This window comes from Aedes albopictus, chromosome 2 (assembly GCF_035046485.1).
Source record: "Aedes albopictus strain Foshan chromosome 2, AalbF5, whole genome shotgun sequence".
NCBI classification, from domain to species: Eukaryota; Metazoa; Arthropoda; class Insecta; order Diptera; family Culicidae; genus Aedes; species Aedes albopictus.
The window spans coordinates 116,227,974-116,245,205 of record NC_085137.1 but is presented as its reverse complement, the minus strand read 5'-3'; the positions used below and the strand labels follow the sequence as shown (position 1 = coordinate 116,245,205).

At 40.2% G+C, this 17,232-nt stretch overlaps 1 protein-coding gene across 3 annotated transcripts in view; it reads right to left on the bottom strand.

The window, feature by feature from the left end:
* Nucleotides 1-434: 434 nt before the first annotated feature.
* Nucleotides 435-17,232, bottom strand: part of LOC109420563 (uncharacterized) — a 295,739-nt gene continuing 278,941 nt past the window's right edge. For all 3 annotated transcript variants that reach the window (XM_062850277.1, XM_062850276.1, XM_062850278.1), the window contains one exon: nt 435-2,348. In XM_062850277.1, coding sequence (XP_062706261.1) covers nt 2,114-2,348 — 235 coding nt within the window. In that variant the 3' untranslated portion in view covers nt 435-2,113. The remainder of the gene's footprint in view (nt 2,349-17,232) is intronic.

The following is a 17,232-nucleotide window of genomic DNA, read 5'->3' as shown; positions in this document are numbered from 1 at the left end:
GAAATGCTGACTAACTGAATTAGAAATTATAAGAAAACGCGATACCAATGCAGAAATATTGAAAATAATTAGATTTTCACTACGAAAATGACTTGAGTAATTGATTGAATCAATTTTTTGACGTATTTATTTCCATATTTATCATCTCGAAGTTCCTTATAACAATAGAATAATACAGCAATCCAACACAACTGCGCTTATTTTAAAATTATTCTTTCCCCACTCTATGCATTTAATACGGCCATCCCTACAGCAGTGAACAAATCATCATTATTACTCATCAGAGAAAAAAAAAGTAAAGCAATGATAAAAATCCTGAATCCTGACCGCAGCTGGACACCGCCATAGAGATTCCTAAGCGCACCGCCGTTTGCTCTGGTCGTCCGCGAATATCGTCATTAATCACTAATGTGGGTACACTCATTGCACAATTATGGGTCACTCAAGGAACAACCATTTCATAATATGAATCGTTTTTCATACAAAAATAACACTTTCATTATTTTTCTTTTATATTCTCTTCATTGAAACTCCTTTTTATTGTTTTATATAAAAATCGGCATGTAACATTCACTTTAGGCGGTGAAAATTACTAAAATGTTGGTGAATAATGAAAACCACAATAATGGGTCAAAATTGGCTGTGTAACAATTATGGGTCAATTTGTTGCCTATTATGGGTCACTTAAGAAAAATCGGCTCAAAAATAATGTTTTGTCTATTTTTTCAATGAATGATCACTTATTCTCGATAGATCAACTATAGTAGAATCTAAAACTGGTCTCAAACCTCTTAACGAAGCGTGTTTTCACGATTTGGAATCAATTTTTCAAAATTGGGTCAAAATCTCCAACACAACCACCGATAAACGCCTAAAAGTATGCAATGCCCGTGTACGCAGAACTGTCAATATTATGCTGCACAAAAAATGACCCATAATTGTGTGATTTTCGGTGTTCCTTGGCACAATAATGAGTCACTTAAATTTTGCCAGAAATAAGCTTTAATTGGCTGCAGTCACATGAATTTCTACATTTAGAACGTTAATTATACCTTTGTTCTGGTGACGATACCATTTCGCACATGAAAATCACTGAAGCTCGCTTTTACAGAGCTTACGAAAGCAGCGCACGCACTGTCCGATATTCACAATCGAAGCGTTACTTTGACAGCTAATTTTGCGCCGAACAAAAAAATATTGAAAATATGTATTTTTTGATGTATAAGCCCGTGTGCGATACGTATAGTGACACAAAACAAATCAACTTATGTGCGAAAAATAATAATAGCTAACAAAAGCTTGCAATTAATTAGTATTTATCTATTAAAGTGGAAAGTGACTAATAATTGTGTGTGACCCATAATTGTGCAATGAGTGTATTTTAATTATTTTTTGTGCTCCTTCATTTCCTGCTTTTCCCGTGATGTTCCCCACTGTTTGGGAGGTAGGATCTCTGTTCTGCGCTGAAGGCTGCTTGTAATGCGAAACAACAGACAACCATCGGAAGGAAAAAAAAGTGATCACTGTCTGCCTGTGCTCGAATATGGCTCATGGTGTTGTTGTTCACTGTTCAGTTGCCTCGTCCACCGAGCTTCACTTCTGGTCAGCATTTTTCATTTTCCCAGATTATACTTAATGCTAGACACTTTTTTTTGCTATGTTCGCTACTCAACTCTACTGCCCACTTTCTCCTCCATTATTACAGATTATTTTTTTTGTTCTCTCTATTACGAAGAGAGATGATTTTAAACCTAGAAGTACGAACTCAACGATTTACCTACCTTCATTTAAATATGTCTGTGTGTGATTTTTTGTCCAATCGTTAAAAGGCATTTCTCATAGAGATATTGGCTTTCTTCGAAAAATATATATACTTTTCCTAAAAATCTCAAATGTACCTAGTTACCACCTAGTTATAGGTATTTGAAGTAAGAGTAATTATTCTACCAACCCAGTTCTTCCTCGGAGGAAGTTGCCTCGTAGCGGAAAATTGGTTGCTCGCCCATTAATCAGTCGCAGAAGTGTTTTGTGCATAGTTGGAGCGCTGTTGCTAGCACTGGCCCTCGTTCGTTAATCTAGATGAAGATGAGCTTACGGTTTAGCGTACAGTTCATTAACTGTTGGTCGTGCAGTTGAAGTGCTCCTCGGCTCGCAGTGCCACCGGGATGTCTTCGTACGGGCGAACGCCGGACAGTCGTTGATTTTCGCGAACTTTTTCCACCTCTTCCAGCACTCGCAGTAGGTTCCGGCCGGCTAGCTTTTCCAGTTCTTCGGCTGTCCACCCCAAACCCAGTAGCTCGGCGAACAACCGCGGGTAAGTGCTCACGTCTTCGAGACCGCGTGGTGTGCTGGAGGGATGATAAGGAAAATGGATTGAAAATTAATAAGTTTCAAGCAAGGGTGAAAAACAATTCAAAAGATTCATAAGATAAGAATCATAAGATTAAAGAAGATTGTTGGTAGAAATAAGATAATACATTTTTTTGAAAACGATATTCGCTCAGTTATTTTTGAATGCTATATTCGTCATTCTCGTTGAATCCACAATGGAATAAATCGTAGAATCCCCGGAAGGATTCCTGTAGAATCCCCGGAGGAATTCCTGTAGAATCCCCGGAGGAATTCCTGTAGAATCCACGGAGGGATTCCTGTAGAATCCCCGGAGGGATTCCTGTAGAATCCCCGGAGGGATTCCTGTAGAATCCCCGGAGGGATTCCTGTAGAATCCCCGGAGGGATTCCTGTAGAATCCCCGGAGGGATTCCCCGGAGGGGAGTGTAGAATTAGCAAACGTTAAAATACACATACACAAAAGTTTAAAAATAAATATGTTTCAATACTCTTGGGGAGCACTTTATTATTTTTGCAAATGTTTAGTTCGGATTGTATGATGAAGTCCATCATACTGTTAGTAGAAAAAAATATATTGTATTTCAGAAGTTGCCATTTCTTTTAAAACGAAAAAAATCCCTTTGTAGTACCCAAATGAAGTTCAAATGTTTGATGGACCGGAAAAAACTCGACCCACCAATCGATTGATGAATAGGAACCGTTGTAATGCGAATACATCTTCGGTATAAATTTTGCCGAACATTATTTCCACAAAACGACTGTCCGTCCATATTAACCACCTTGGGAGGGATCGACCAACGCAGCGACGCGAATCGGACTTCAATATTCTGAAACAACCAACACTACCGCGCCACCACCGTTTCGGCCGGTCCAAGGAAAGGATCCAAACCATGATGATGATGATGGCGGTGTGATTGCCTGCAATGGGAAACCACTTGGTGGCAAATGTTTACCCGCGCGGTTGAATGAATTTTCCCATTTGGACCCACGACGCGCAGTCCGCCCTCGCTCGTCGTTGCCTGTATACAGTCACTGACTGGAGAAACCGGATGAATCGTCAGAATTTGAATGGAATGCGCGAAGAGGAGCGTGGCACGATTGGCCACTTGAAAGATTCCATCAAGTATTTATATACGCTCTGCACCTTTTAACAGCTGCTTTCAATTTGAAATGAAATACGTTTTCAATTTTGTTGGGTTGGTTTTTATTTGGCGAGTTACGTTGGTAGGACGTTTGAGTGTTTTGTAATGAACGTAAATGCTCTTAGGTAGCACAGAGACACAATAGCTCAGAAATACTACTTTTTGTGAACTGCATTTTTAGATTTTCCCTATTCACTTTGAACAATTTAGAAAAACTCTTTGATTTGTGGGCTGCAAAACGGTGAGTCAACGGATAGGAATTGGAACTTGGAATGTATTACCCGAGTAGGTGGAAACATCTGATTAATAGCATATTCAGTTATTATTGATTGAATTACTGAAGAGCAAAAATTTATATTGGTTTGATTGATATAAGAGGTAAAAGATCAGAAATAATAGCAAAATCTAATATGGTGAACGTGAACTACTCAATAATAGCTCGTTAGGATATTACAAGGTCAAAACAATAGCAGACAAGATTTGTCGCCTTTTTTCTTGAAAAAAAAAATGCCAACATCCACAGGATTCACAGGCGGTGATGCTTACCACCCAACTGTGGCTCGCTGCTGTAAAGAACATGGTAATAATAGTAAGAGATTCTTCGTTTCCACAGCTCAGAAAGGGGCACATGGCATTTCACTAACATTGAGCCATCTCTATGGGTGTATGTGTTCTATTTCGTGCAGAAGAGCTAAACTTGTTCTTATGTAGAAATTTTCAGCTATTTCGACAATAATAAAAACTGATATCATATCACTTTGAGCTATTCGTGCGATATTCATTCGATTTTTGAATAACACATCAAAATCACATCAAGCTATGACAGCAAAAACTGTGCGATTTGAGGTATGATTTAGATATTCTCGTCTACCCGGGTAACCCTAGCCCAGCAGGGTAACTGACACAGCTAGCCATACTGCTATACTTTGACCTACGACGTGAACACGCTCCTCGCCACCAAGAAGTTGGTTCCGGAGCTCATGAAGTGGGAACCTATTAATGAGAAGATAATTGTAGCCAGATTCAGAACACGGGTATGAAACCTTACCATGATCCATCGTTACGCGCCAACCGATGCTGCCGAATTGCAAGACAAGGGGAACTTTTACAGCCAATGATACAGGCAGTGATTATTTGGTGTATCCAGTATTAGGGAACGTCCATAAATTACGTCACGCAAAAATCGACCATTTTCAACCCCCCCTCCCCCCTATGTCACACTTTTTGTATGGGACCTCTGAAATTTTTGTATGAGTTGTCACGCTTTGCTGAACCCCCCCTCCCCCCTTAAAGCGTGACGTAATTTATGGACGTTCCCTTATAGTTATTTGGCGGCAACAGGCCGATTAAAGAAGCTCGAATCATGGAAAAGGATTCGGTTCATAATTCGGCGGCGCTATGCTGTTCAGTGGCTCAAGATTTTTTTTCTCAAAATTTGAGGCGCCCCCAAAAATTTAAGAAGTTACCTGAGCTCTGTACAAAATGTTTTGTTTTGTAAGAAGAATCTCCTTTTCCAGTGTCAAAAAAGTTTTATTCCACCTTTCTGAATATAATAGAATGATTTTTCAAACTATTCTGCATCATCATAAAAATTGAATAATAATTTATGTAAATATTACTATTAATTGTAAATGTCAAAAAATGTATCATGTATGATACATATTCTATGGATTCAACCAGAAATTCCTCCGAATAAAAAAAAATCCCAGGGATTCTTTCAGAAATTCGTCCTGCGAGGTCTTCTGAAATTCTACTGAATATATTTTTTTTTAATTCTTCCTTCGAAAATTTTTGTTAGGATTACTCCAGGAATTCCTTTACTTGTACTCATTCAAAATGTACCAAGGAACGCAATTCTTCGGAATTTCCAATAATTACAAAATTCCTGCAAGCCTGAGAAATGGTTTATTTTAGAAAATTATGCATTATTACTTTAGTAATACCTTCATGTATCAGAAATCCTTTTGGAATTCCTTCTGAAATTCTTCGAAAGATTCCTCTAGAAATTACACGAAAGATTCATTCAGAAAACTATTTACGGATTTCTTCAAAAATTTCTCCATTGATTTCTTCAGAAAATGTTCCAGTGATTCTTTTGGAAAGCCTTCTTTGAAATCTTTAGTTATACTAGTGGATTCCTTCTAAAATACCTGTGAGAATAACTTCAAGAATTCGTTCAGGGATTTCCTACTTAGATTCGTGATTCATTCATTACTTTTTTCTGATGTTTGCTAAGATTCATCCAGAAAATAAAGAACTTTTGGATAAATCCTTCCATGTATTCCAAAAGTGTTCCATGGATTCCTTTAGAAAGTCCTCTATGAATTGCTACAGAAGTTCCTCCAGAGTTCCATAATTCCTCAGAAAATGCTTCATAGGTTCTTTCAAAAAACAGATCCTGAGATTCTTTCAAAAATTCAAAATTCAAAAGTTAAAAGTTTCTTCAGATATTTCACAAAGAGTTTCTAAAGCACATCTTCTTCTTAAGTTTTTTTTCAAGAATTTTTTCAAAAATTCTTAAAGATAATCCTAAAAAGAATTGTCTTCTAGGGATTCATGAACAAATCTTCAAGGAGTTTTTTAAAATTCTTCCTGTGATATCTTCAGAATTGTCTCGTTTTGAAAAACTTCTATGGATTCCTTCCGAAATTTTACTATAGATATCTTTCTTAAATTACTTCAGGAAATCATTCATAAAATCGTCCAAGATTTCAAAAACTCTTCAAAGGAGTCTTCAATACATTTCTCCAGATTTTCCTTCAGATGAGCCTCTAAGATTTTATTTAGAAATTTCTACAAGAAATCATTTAGGAAGATTTTGCCTTTCTCGTACACTAAGTGTACTGGAAAGGCTATAGGGTAAGTGTACCAATTATGGCTATAGTACCAATAATTCGCCAAAGTTAATGTTCACCCTTTAACGATGAAATTCAACAAGAAAAAAATATGAACAACATATCACGTTCACAAAAGATGGTCGCACTCGTTTAAACTCCACATTTTGCTCAAATCATGGTAGAAATAAATCATTTTCCTTAAAATTTCGGCTTCCTTGCACCATTTTTCGCCATAGTGTATCAGTTATGGCTAAACCCATAAGGAATGCATGCAAATAGTGCGAAAAGGAACCGAAGTTAAAAAATGTAACCATAACTGGTACAGGGTTCCTATCATTGGCACACGCTTTAATAAATACTAAAAGCATTTTTGGCTCCGTTTCTATATTTTCCTGTAAAGTAGGGAAACTAAGCTGTCTTTTAACTTATTGATGACATTCGTTGGTCTTCTCGTTATTTTTGTATAAATAGCTTTCCTTAGGTAGTGCCATAATTGGTACACGCACCCTATATGTTCACTCCAAAAACGACTTTTTGATAGAAGGTCCGGAGGGTCAAGCCACATATACCAATCAACTCAGCTCGACGAATTGAGGTGATGTGTGTGTGTGTGTGTGTGTGTGTGTGTGTGTGTGTGTGTGTGTGTGTGTGTGTGTGTGTGTGTGTGTGTGTGTGTGTGTGTGTGTGTGTGTGTGTGTGTGTGTGTGTGTGTGTGTGTGTGTGTGTGTGTGTGTGTGTGTGTGTGTGTGTGTGTGTGTATGTGTACAAAAAAACTCACATCACTTTTTGGCAGTAAACCTCAACTGATTTTAATGACTGACGGTTCATTCGACGCGGAATCTGATCCCATTGTTTCCTATTGAAAATAGTTCGGATCGGTCCAGCCGTTCCGGAGTTATGGCCATTTGGGTGATCCGGACCAGTACCCTTGGAAGGGACCATACATAAAAATGTAACAAACACATACAGGGGATGGCCAAAATGTTTGGGATAGGCAACTTTTTTTTTCTCTCACAAAAAAGTTCAACATGCTATAACTTTTCATAGAGTGCATCAAAAAATCTCAAATTTTGACTGTTTGTCAACCTATTATATGTGCATCATTGGTACAAATTTGAGCTCAATTGGTTAATCTTTCGCAAAGCTAGAACCGTTCGGGTAAAACACTATTTTTTAAACAACTCATTTTTGAGCTGCCATATCTCGGAAACTAGTGAACCGAATTGAATGAAATTTTGAACGTACACTAACAATATAAAAATGCTTCACAAACTATTAAAACATAGATACTTTTTGAACGTTGAAAAAAGTTATCATGGATTGACACTTTTCGGATTTTTCACAAAAAAAAAGTATTTTTTTTACGTCAATGTCAATAAATTTTAGTGTTGATGTTCAAAGATTTTCCACTTCTGTTCTCAAGTTATCTTCAATCAGATATATTAGAGCCTATTTAGAATAAAGGAAGAACACATTTAGTAATTTTTGTGTGGTATTGCAAATTTGACTTATTTTCCTCTATATGGGTAAAAATTTCAACCCGGTATAACGTAATGCGCCGTGAGAAAATATAACATTTTATAACGTTGTATTAAGTATCGACATATTGTTGATAAACGTTTATTCAATTTATTCAATTCGGTTCACTGGTTTCCGAGATATGACAACTCAAAAATGAGTTGTCTAAAAAAAAGTGTTTTACCCGAACGGTTCTAACTCCGCGAAAAATTATTCATTCGAGCCCAAATTTGTACCAATGATGCACATATAACAGGTTGATAAACAGTCAAAATTTGAGATTTTTTGATGCACTCTATGAAAAGTTACAGTATGTTGATTTTTTTGTGGGAGAAAATAAGTTGCCTATCCCAAACATTGTGGCCACACTTCTACCCTCTATGTCTTGTCCGTTGTTTAATGTTGGTTATGGTCAGTCTGTCCGGCTTCTGGCCGAAGACGGTAAAATTGTATTTTTTTAAATCCTTCAGGGATTCGATCAAAATATCCTACAAAGGTTCTTTTTGGAGTTGCTCCTATGATTCCGTCAGGAATATTTTATGGAATTTCTTCAAAGATCTCTCCAGCAATTTTTCAGTGGATCTTCCGAAATTACACAAAATTAAGGATTTTCTAAATCCCTGAACAGAAGATACCTGTGGAGATTCTTGAAAAATACTACAAATTTCTTAAGCAATCCCTGAAAGAACTCCTGAAGATGCCTCAGAAGAAATGCTTCGAAGAATGAGTGAAAAGCTTGTGTTTTTTTTAAACCGTAATCCTGGAGAAATTCTTCATGAAATCACTGAGTAAATTTCTTAACGGAAATATTTGTTTATGGAATCTCGGAAGGAATACTAGAAAGAACTGAAGAATACTTTGCACCAGGGATCAGGCATGGAAATGAGACTTTTTTCTGTTTACCGTTCATCGATACTGGCAGTAAAATAAAAACAAAACAACGGCAGCACCAATACCATCAGACGTCGCGCCGACGGCAGTCGAGCAGACGCTTGACGGTTTTCGCTTCCCCACGAAAATTTTTATGAGCAGTCATGCTGAGGCGGGTGATTGCGAAATATGTCAAATATTTTCAACTGCTAATAACTCACTTGTTTTAATAAATAACTTAATTCGATTTGCACAAATAGCTAGAGCACACTCCTAGCTTTGCGATGCATGTAAAGAAGTTTGTCTAGAAGCGGTTTGAAACGCAGAAAAATGCGAAAATGGGAGAGACAGAAATTTCTGTCGTCGTTGTGCTCGAGTACTGGCGCTCTCGCACTTGGAAACCGTTTCGAGGAAGAAGGCTGCAGGAAAAAAAATGTTATGACATTTATTTTTCGAACAGTTTGAGTTTGGCTGGGCCTGTGATGTTCGTGTGGAAAAATGTCAAATGTACAGCCGGTAACCGTTTTTTCCAGTACATTTCTCATCCCTGCCAGGGATGCGACCATTCATTTGCAAAGATTTACATTCACTTGCTATTATCTCAGTTCAGAAGCATGCTATCGAAAAACAATGTATGGATGAATTTAACCCTGTAGTTTGATCTGAAAATTTGCCGAATAACATTGGGGTCGCACACGCATACCAAAGTCGTGAGCGAGCTGTGAAGGCAACTCTCCACAGCGTGAAAGTAATTTACATTCACCGCGTGAAGAGCTGCCTTCACAGCTCGCTCACAACTTTGGTATATGTTTGCGACCCCAATGTTATTCGGCAAACTTTCAGATAAAAGTAAAGCCTGCGCACTTTAAAATCGGTACGCTTTCTACCGGCTGCAGATCAAAAACGGTTTAACCTAGAAAAAAATGTTGTAAGAAGCAAATGAAGCTTATTTATTGTTTTTTGTAGGAAAAATATGAAAAAAATCAGTTTTTATTTCTTCAAGATAAAATTTTGACCTGATTGTGAAATTCATGCCATTTTATTCTGCACAAACCAATGATCGTCAATATTTTCAAATTTCACAGCTTACGGGCTGATATTTCCACAAGAAACAAAATTATACTCATCAAACATATGCTCAAAACAAGTTACGACATTAAACTCTTGACAAATATGGTTCACAAGACCATAATAAACTTATAGCCTTATTGTCCATTCACGCTATATTCAAAACATAATTTAACTCAAACTAATTTTTTATGAAAAAATATTTCCTGCGACGTTTTTTGGATCTACAATTCCCCAATTCAAGTGGCCCAACTTAATTCATATCGAAACCTGGATTATTTTTAGAATTATTAGCAGTTTTCCCTCACAGTAGTCGGAAATTAACAGTCATAAGGCTAACTCCTCATAATAAGCCTAAAATAAGATAGTTTTCATGGAAAAAACACTGAAAACCAAATAGATTGTGGAACTATAGATGTGATTCTATGATCACAAATAAAAAACTTCTGAGTAGATTCAGTTTTATTAAAAAAAATCGTTAGATATTTCACGCCATCAAATAGTCCATACAGCTTTCGAGCCACGATTATTTATATTGTTCTGCATCAAATCATTGGCAAGGTTGCGACCATTCATTTGCAAAGATTTACATTCATTTGCTATTATCTCAGTTCGGAAGCATGCTATCGAAAAACAATGTATGGATGAATTTAACCTTGTAGTTTTATCTGAAAGTTTGCCGAATAACATTGGGGTCGCAAACGTATACCAAAGCCATGAGCGAGCTGTGAAGGCAACTCTCCACGCGGTGAATGTAAATTACATTCACGCTGTGGAAAGTTGCCTTCACAGCTCGCTCACGACTTTGGTATAAGTGTGCGACCCCAATGTTATTCGGCAAACTTTCAGATAAAACTACAAGGTTAAATTCATCCATACATTGTTTTTCAATAGCATGCTTCTGAACTGAGATAATAGGAAATGAATGTAAATCTTTGCAAATGAATGGTCGCAACCTTGATCATTGGTTTCTTGTATACCAATACTATTCGTATAGTATCCTTCCCGTATGCGTATTTGCCGAACTAAAGTTTATGCGAAAACAACTTTGTTGACCTTAAATATCTATGCAAGCCTTTGATTTTCCATAAAACCCTTCAAAGGCTTACCATAGCTATATTGGAAATTTTAAAACACTCATGGAATATTTTACCTCCCTTAATCAACAATCATAATACCAACAACAATTCTATACTGCGTAATTGGTGGGTTTGGTAATTATATATTCCTACACAAATCTTGAATCTGACAATGATTGGTTTTTGCTCAATGTGTGCAGAAAAAACTGGCACTATTTACGAATTCAGATCAATAGTTCATCTAAAAATATGAAAACAGCAAATTTTATATTTTTCCTACAAACTACAATAGATAAGCTTCAATTGCTTCTAACAACACTTTTTTCCAAGTGACACCGTTTTTGAGCGGCAGCCGGTTGAAAGTGTACCGATTCTAAAGTGCGCAGGCTTTACAAGGTTAAATTCATCCATACATTGTTTTTCGATGACAAATGAATGTAAATCTTTGCAAATGAATGGTTGCACCCTTGCTTTGCACTACTCCGGGTACACACTGGTACTCCTAGCATATTTTTTTGTTGAAAAAATTATGGAGAAGTTTGAACGAATTTCTGGAAAAAAAAACTGAAGGCATACATAGAGAAATTCCTGCAAGAATCTCTAAGAGAATTTGTGAATAAATCTTTGAAGAAATTTCTACTACAATTTTTATATGAGCCCCTACAAGAAACTGTAAAGGAATGCTTGCCGGAATGGCATTTTTAAGGAATATTTCTAGAAATACCTAAAACAGTTCCATGGGAAGCCCGTAGTGAAATTCTTATAATATTTTCCTGAGAAAATTCAAGAATAACTCCTGAAGGAATCCAGGACTGATAACTGATGAGACTCATTCCTTCAGCCGTTTTTTTTTTCAAAAAAAGAACAAAATAGAATTTTCATAGGGCGTAGCTTCGGGCAAAACTCCAAAATGTCTACGTCACCTAATTTTGTTTCCAAACTTCTCCAGAAAATGCATGAATTCTTCAAATGGAAACCTAAATTACCTGGATAAATGTATAGAACTGTTATTTTATGGACAAATAAATATCATACATCAGATAATCTAACGCAGTAACTTGTACAGTGTATTTGTTGAAATGTTGAAGTGTTTTGTAATATTTTTAAAGTTTACTTTCTAGAGTTTTCTGCATCTGCGATAAAGTTGATTCAAATGATTGGCTTCCCCGCTTCTTTTTGAATTCGTATACTCAAACATTACTTACCTTACCGGTCAGGCTAAGGCCGGGGTGGCCTCTGCTGTACATAGTAGCCGCCTCCATTCCACTCGGTCCATGGCTGTTTGCCTCCAGTTCCGCACTCTGCGTAGGGTCCGCAGATCGTCCTCCACTTGGTCGACCCACCTAGCTCGCTGCGCTCCACGTCTTCTTGTACCGGTCGGATGACTCTCGAGAACCATTTTAGTCGGGTTGCTATCCGACATCCTGATGACGTTACCCGCCCACCGTAGCCTCCCGATTTTCGCGGTATGGACGATGGTTGGTTTTCCCAGCAGCTGATGCAGCTCGTGGTTCATTCGCCTTCTCCAAGTCCCGTCTTTCATCTGCACTCCGCCGTAGATGGTACGCAACACCTTCCGTTCGAAAACTCCAAGGGCGCGTTGGTCCTCTGCACGTAGGGTCCATGTTTCGTGCCCATAGAGGACGACCGGTCTAATCAACGTTTTGTAGATGGTTAACTTCGTGTTACGGCGAACTTTATTCGATCGTAGAGTTCTGCGGAGTCCAAAGTAGGCACGATTTCCTGCCACAATGCGCCTCTGAATTTCTCTGCTGGTGTCGTTGTCGTCGGTCACCAGTGAGCCCAATAACACGAATTCTTCAACTGCCTCGATTTCACCACCGTCGATATGAATTCGGGGTGGCGGGCGCGGTGATTCCTCCCTGGAGCCCTTTGCCATCATGTACTTTGTCTTCGACACATTAATGACTAATCCGATTCGCCTGGCTTCACTCTTTAGTCGGATGTACGTTTCCGCCATCGTCTCAAATTTACGAGCAATAATATCAATATCATAACCAAGCAGCTGAACGGACCTCGTGAAAATCGTCCCACTCGTGTTTATCCCCGCTCTTCTTATTACACCCTCCAAAGCAATGTTGAACAGCAAGCACGAAAGACCATCACCTTGCCGTAACCCTCTGCGAGATTCGAAGGGACTCGAGAGTGTCCCTGATACTCGAACTACGCACATCACTCGATCCATCGTCGCCTTGATCAACCGTATCAGTTTATCCGGGAATCCGTATTCGTGCATAATCTGCCATAGCTGTTCTCGATCGATTGTATCATACGCCGATTTGAAATCGATGAACAAGTGATGTGTGGGCACGTTGTATTCGCGGCATTTCTGCAACACCTGGCGGATGGCGAACATCTGGTCCGTTGTAGCGCGTTCACCCATACATCCAGCCTGATATTGCCCCACGAACTCTCTTGCAATCGGTGATAGACGGCGGCATAAAATTTGAGAGAGTATCTTGTAGGCAGCGCTCAGTAGTGTGATCGCGCGGTAGTTCCCGCAATCCAACTTGTCGCCCTTTTTGTAGATGGGACACACGATACCTTCCATCCATTCCTCCGGTAATACTTCCTCCTCCCAAATCTTGGTAATGACCCAGTGTAGTGCTCTCACCAGTGCTTCTCCACCGTATTTTAGAAGCTCGCTTGGTAGTTGATCTGCTCCAGCGGCTTTGTTGTTTTTCAACCGGCCAACCTCCTCCTCAATCTCTTGAAGGTCAGGGGCCGGAAGTCTTTCGTCCTGCGCACATACTCCTAGATCTGTTACCACGCCATCTTCGGTACTTGCAACGTCGCCATTAAGGTGCTCATCGTAATGTTGCCGCCACCTCTCGACCACCTCACGCTCGCTCGTGAGAATATTCCCGTGATTATCTCGGCACATGTCGGCTTGTGGCACAAAGCCTCTGCGCGAGCGGTTCAGCTTCTCGTAGAACTTTTGTGTGTCCTTAGCGCGGTACAGCTCTTCCATCGCTTCGCGATCTCGTTCTTCCTGCTGGCGCTTCTTCATCCGGAAGACTGAGTTCTGCCTGTTCCGCGCCTGTTTGTAACGTGCCTCATTCGCTCTCGTACGATGTTGCAGCATTCTCGCCCATGCTGCATTCTTCTCGTTTTTCAACTGTTCACATTCGCCGTCGTACCAGTCGTTTCTGTGATTCGGAGTCGCGAAGCCTAGTGCTGTAACCGAGGCACTACCTATGGCGGATCGGATATCCCTCCAGCCATCTTCAAGTGTAGCTACGCCAAGCTACTCTTCCGTTGGTAGGGCCACTGCTAACTGCTGCGCGTAGTCTTGAGCCACTTCTACGTTACGAAGTTGCTCGATGTTGAGCCGCGGCGTTCGACTTCGACGCGTGGTGATAACTGTCGAAAGTTTTGAGCACATGCATACAGCGACTAAGTAGTGATCCGAATCTTTATTCGCACTGCGGTATGTGCGGACGTTGGTTATATCTGAGAAGAATTTACCGTCGATTAGAACGTGGTCGATTTGGTTTTCTGTTTGATGGTCGGGTGATCTCCAGGTGGCTTTGTGGATATCTTTGCGGGGGAAGAAGGTGCTTCGGACTACCATACCACGGAAGGCTGCAAAGTTTACGCATCGCTGGCCGTTATCATTCGATACGGCGTGCAGGCTGTTTCGCCCGATTACCGGTCTGTACATTTCCTCCCTTCCTACCTGCGCGTTCATGTCGCCGACAACGATTTTCACGTCACGCGGCGAGCAACCATCGTATGTTTGCTCTAACTGCGCGTAGAACGCTTCTTTCTCGTCATCAGGTCTCCCTTCGTGTGGGCAGTGGACGTTGATGATGCTGTAGTTGAAGAAACGGCCCTTAACTCTTAACATGCACATCCTTGCGTTGATCGGCTGCCACCCGATCACACGCTGTCGCATCTTGCCCAACACTATAAATCCTGTTCCCAGTTCATTGGTGGTGCCACAGCTTTGGTAGAAGGTAGCCGCTCGATGCCCGCTTTTCCACACTTTCTGTCCAGTCCAACAAAGTTCCTGCAACGCCACGATGTCGAAGTTGCGGAGATGTAGTTCGTCGTAGATTATCCTGTCACATCCTGCGAAACCTAGTGACTTGCAATTCCATGTTCCAAGTTTCCAATCGTAGTCTTTATTTCGTCGCGTGGGTCTTTGCCGATTGTATCGAGTCGTATTTTCTCCTATGTTATTAGCAATGGGGGTTTTTACGGGTGGCTTATTGGGCCTACGCCAACACTCCTGTCTCGCCGGAGGGCCATCGTGCCAGTTCTGTTTAACGTCCCAACCAACACTGGGACGACCACGCTGATGGGGCTACCACCTTGGATCTAGCTGGGCGTGGTGCAGCGTTTCTTACTCAGCCGCTGGATGCCAGAACAGACGCTGTTTGAGCCGCACCTCCTTGGTGAACAGACACTCGGATCGTACCTCCTCAATCTAGCTGAAGTCAGAAGGACAACAGTGCCCAGGCTGCACTACCAGCTAAGCACACAACTCTTAGCTGGCGGTCTTTGTCATCGCTTGACCCGTGGAAGCATGAGGTAGGAACTTGTGAGGACCAGAGCTATATTGGACGCTCTCCTTATCGACTCACCGTTTTGCAGCCCATATATACTCAAACAACAACTAGCAAAATGTGTATTTGGGAATATTGACTTTTTATGGCAGCCTTTTTCTATTAACGTGTCAATTCAATTTGAACAATACGATTCATTCTTGGCTTTCTATGACTGAAACATTCTACTGGATGTCTGTAACCAGAATATGTTTAATACTGATATAGTCCATTAGCATCTTAAAAGTGACGTTGTTGAAGTTTTCACGCTTCCATTTTCATCCTTATCAATCCTTCTTATTTATGTATTTTTTTTGTTTGTTAGAAGAATGTTACCAAAAAAGAACTAAAAAAGGCCTAATAACTTGTCAATTGTTACACACACCATGCTTTTCTTATGAGATGTGAAACTATCTGCGATTGAGGAATAGGATCGCTGTAAGTTTCTGGTGCCAACGTAATTGTAGGGTAGTGGACGTATTTTGGCCCGGGCAGGTTTTTTGGCCCACCTTGGAATATTATTACATTTATCATATAATCGCTGGGGGCTGCTTTTGCGAGTTTAAGATATGTAAGGAAAACCGTCAACTAATCACGAACCAAAATCCGAATTTTCAACTTGAACATAAAATCTGTTCTGCTGTACGCCAGTGAAACTTGGTATGTATCAGTGGAGAATACTCAACGGCTGCAGGTCTTCATCAATAGATGCCTGCGGTATATAATTCGTGCATGGTGGCCTCACAATTGGATCTCCAACGTGGAGCTGCATCATCGATGCCATCAAAAGCCGATAGCGACAGAAATTTGGGAGCGAAAGTGGAGGTGGGTCGACACAACCCTACGCAGGGGCGGCAACGAAATCTGCAAACAAGCGTTAGATTGGAACCCAGCGGGACATCGCAGCAGAGGCATACCCAGAGGCTCATGGCGGCGCTGCCTCAACAACGAAATAAAGCAAGTCGACAGAAATTTGACCTGGCCACAGGTCAAGGCAATTGCCCAGGATGAAGGCAGCACCGTGGGTGCTCAGGACTGAAACGAAGTAAGTAAGTAAGGTACGTATAGTTTCAAGCTGTACCGTCTACCCCCGTTGGTTTGAACGACACCTCATGCAAACCAACGGGGTTCATTTTTTGATTTGAACTTCTAGTAACCCTGTGGGCATCGGAAAACAAACTGATGGCAACCCTTTTTGTTGTTTTGTTTTGATTCCATTTCACCTTGTTCCATGAGCAGAATGACGTTTGAACCATTTTTAGTTTGAACGATGTGCAGATTAGAGGGGGTCAAATTAAAGTGTTCAGATTAGATGAGGTCAAACCAACGGGGGTAGACGGTATACAAAAATTGAAGTCAATGGGTCAAAAATGGCCCAGACCCGACTTACATATTCCACCAAAACATTTTCATAAAATTAGTCTGTTAGCAGCCTTTGTAAATTAAATTATTCTCAAATTCACATAGGGTAAATCGCCAATTGTTGCACGGCTAAAAATTTGCCAATTGTTGCACACCCCATAAGAATAACATGGAGTATGCAACAATAGGCGAGTTTTTAGCCGTGCAACAATTGGAAAATTACCCTTGTTTTCCCCCTTCAGTTCTGACTATTTTCAGTTTTAGTAAGCTGTTCCAAGAACATTTCCCGCCGTAAATTTTCTTTCTAAACCATTTTACACAGACGGTAGATGCAAGAATGTGTATAGTGGCGAACACCGGAGGACATTTCATTACCATCAATTCTCCGTCATGGTTGCACAGCTGCGAGTCCTCTCAGTGTTCTTCATTATGTG